The sequence below is a fragment of the Neomonachus schauinslandi genome, chromosome 13, assembly GCF_002201575.2.
Source record: "Neomonachus schauinslandi chromosome 13, ASM220157v2, whole genome shotgun sequence".
Lineage (NCBI taxonomy): Eukaryota > Metazoa > Chordata > Mammalia > Carnivora > Phocidae > Neomonachus > Neomonachus schauinslandi.
The window spans coordinates 46,211,101-46,213,108 of NC_058415.1; the positions used below are offsets into that span (position 1 = coordinate 46,211,101).

The following is a 2,008-nucleotide window of genomic DNA, read 5'->3' on the forward strand; positions in this document are numbered from 1 at the left end:
TTAAAGAATGAAAAACTTATGTATATACAAATAATAAGGTTAAATACAATGAAGGGATAGAATATGACTGTAAAAATGAATATTAAAAAAGATTTTAAAAAAGGAACTGATAAGAAGTTGGTTGAAAAAGGAAAGAAGAAAAATTTGAAATAGAAAAAGAAAAAAATAAAGAAAATTAAAAAAAATTAACTTTGAAAGACTAAAGAATCGTGAGAAAAAAGCCATGAATTCTATGTGCAGTATTTCCCTAGCACTGGAGTTTTGCAATTCTCATTGATTGGTGAACTTGGTCTTGGCCAGATGTTCTTGCTGATCTTCTGGAGGAGGGTCCTGTTGCCATGGTTCCCAAATGTCTTTGCCAGAGGTGGAATTGCCCTGCCCTTGCCAGTCTGGGCTAAGTAATCTGCTTGGGTTTGCTCTTGGGAGCTTTTGTTCCCTGCGAGCTCTCCGCACAGCTTTGGAGGACAAGAGTGAAAATGGCGGCCTCCCAATCTCTGCCCCAGAGGAGCTGAGAACTCGGGGCCCCACTCCTCAGTGAGCCCCCAGAGAAAAGCAGTCAATCACTCCCATCTCCCCAGTCTCTGGCCGCACTCTGTGCTCACCCAGCCTGTGACCAAGTGTTTCTCTCTCTGGCACATGACCCTGTGTGGAGTCCCCAAACCCAGCAGATCCCTGTGGTGCGCTCCCGTGCCACTCCTCCCAGGGGAGGAAGGGGAGTTTCCCCGGATCTGCCGTTTGTTGGGTCCCTGCTGGAAGAGCAGTGGCCCCGCTGTGCCTCGGATCATGGTTTCTGGCAACCCCGAATTGAGAGCCCGCTCCCCGGCTCCGTCTCTGCAGCCAGCTTCCCTGCTCTGATACCTGGGAGCTCTGCCGCACCCAGGCACCCCCAGTCTTTCTGTGACTCCAAGGGTCCTGAGACCACACTGTCCCAGTGAGGGCTCCACCCCCCGCTTAGCCACTGGAGTGACGTCCCTCAGCGGAGCCGACTTCTAGAAGTTCCGATTTTGTGCTCTGCTGCTCTATCACTTGTCAGTAGCAGCTGATGGAGGCCCCCTCCCCCGCCGTCTATCCTCCCAAATATCACCTCGGATTCACTTCTCCCCACGTCCTACCTTCCAGAAAGTGGTCGCTTTTCTGTTCATAGAATTGTTGCTATTCTTTTCTTCAATCTCCTTTGAGTTCGTAGGTGTTCAGAATGGTTCGATAGCTATCTATCTGAATTCCTGGGACCAGACGAAATTTAGGTCTCCTACTCCTCTGCCATCTCAGACCTAGCCTCCCATGTGAAATTCTTTATTGCATCTGGGAATGAGGGCAAGGGAGTGGATGTGGTCGCTTCTATGTAGAGAGGACAATGAGAAGATGTCCTAAATGTAGTTCTGCAGACTCTCAACATTTAAAGGTCAGGCAGAGGAGAGTCTGTGGCAGAGTGGCCAGTGCAGTTGGAAGGACACATGGGGACAATGACACACTGAGGGACAGACGTGGTGTTTGCAGGACAGGTGCAGACAATCTGATCTACTAAATGTCCTCAATGCTTGTGCACACTACCTTTTCTCGTCAACAATATAGTCAAGATGAAGTCCTATGAAAGGCATTTCAATTCCCAAAAGTTAAAAAAACGTAATTAGGAGCACCTTGGTGGCTCAGTCATTAAGCGTCTGTCTTCGGCTCAGGTCGTGATCCCAGGGTCCTGGGATCGAGCCCCACATTGGGCTCTCTGCTCAGAGGGAAGCCTGCTTCTCCCTCTCCTGCTCCTCCTGCTTGTGTTCCCTCTCTTGCTGTGTCTCTCTCTGTCAAATAAATAAATAAAATCTTAAAAAAAAAGGTAACTAAATAGTCAGGGAGACCAAAGAAATTGTTAAACATACAAATCTTTCAACTGAAAAGAAGGAAAGAAGTAATCTTCAACAGATCGTTGAGTTTGTTTCTATCAATGGTAGCAAAGTCAAGCTATATTCAATTGTTGTTTTGATGTAAATAAAATAGAGCTTCAATCTGGTTGAAA

The 2,008-nt window shown here is 47.0% G+C and overlaps 1 protein-coding gene across 1 annotated transcript in view; it reads right to left on the bottom strand.

Annotated features, from left to right (window-relative positions):
* Positions 1–1,861: 1,861 nt before the first annotated feature.
* Positions 1,862–2,008, bottom strand: part of LOC110587133 (protein S100-A6-like) — an 887-nt gene continuing 740 nt past the window's right edge. Inside the window, exon 2 of the mRNA XM_044920768.1 lies at positions 1,862–1,882. Within this exon, the coding sequence (XP_044776703.1) occupies positions 1,862–1,882 (21 nt within the window). The remainder of the gene's footprint in view (positions 1,883–2,008) is intronic.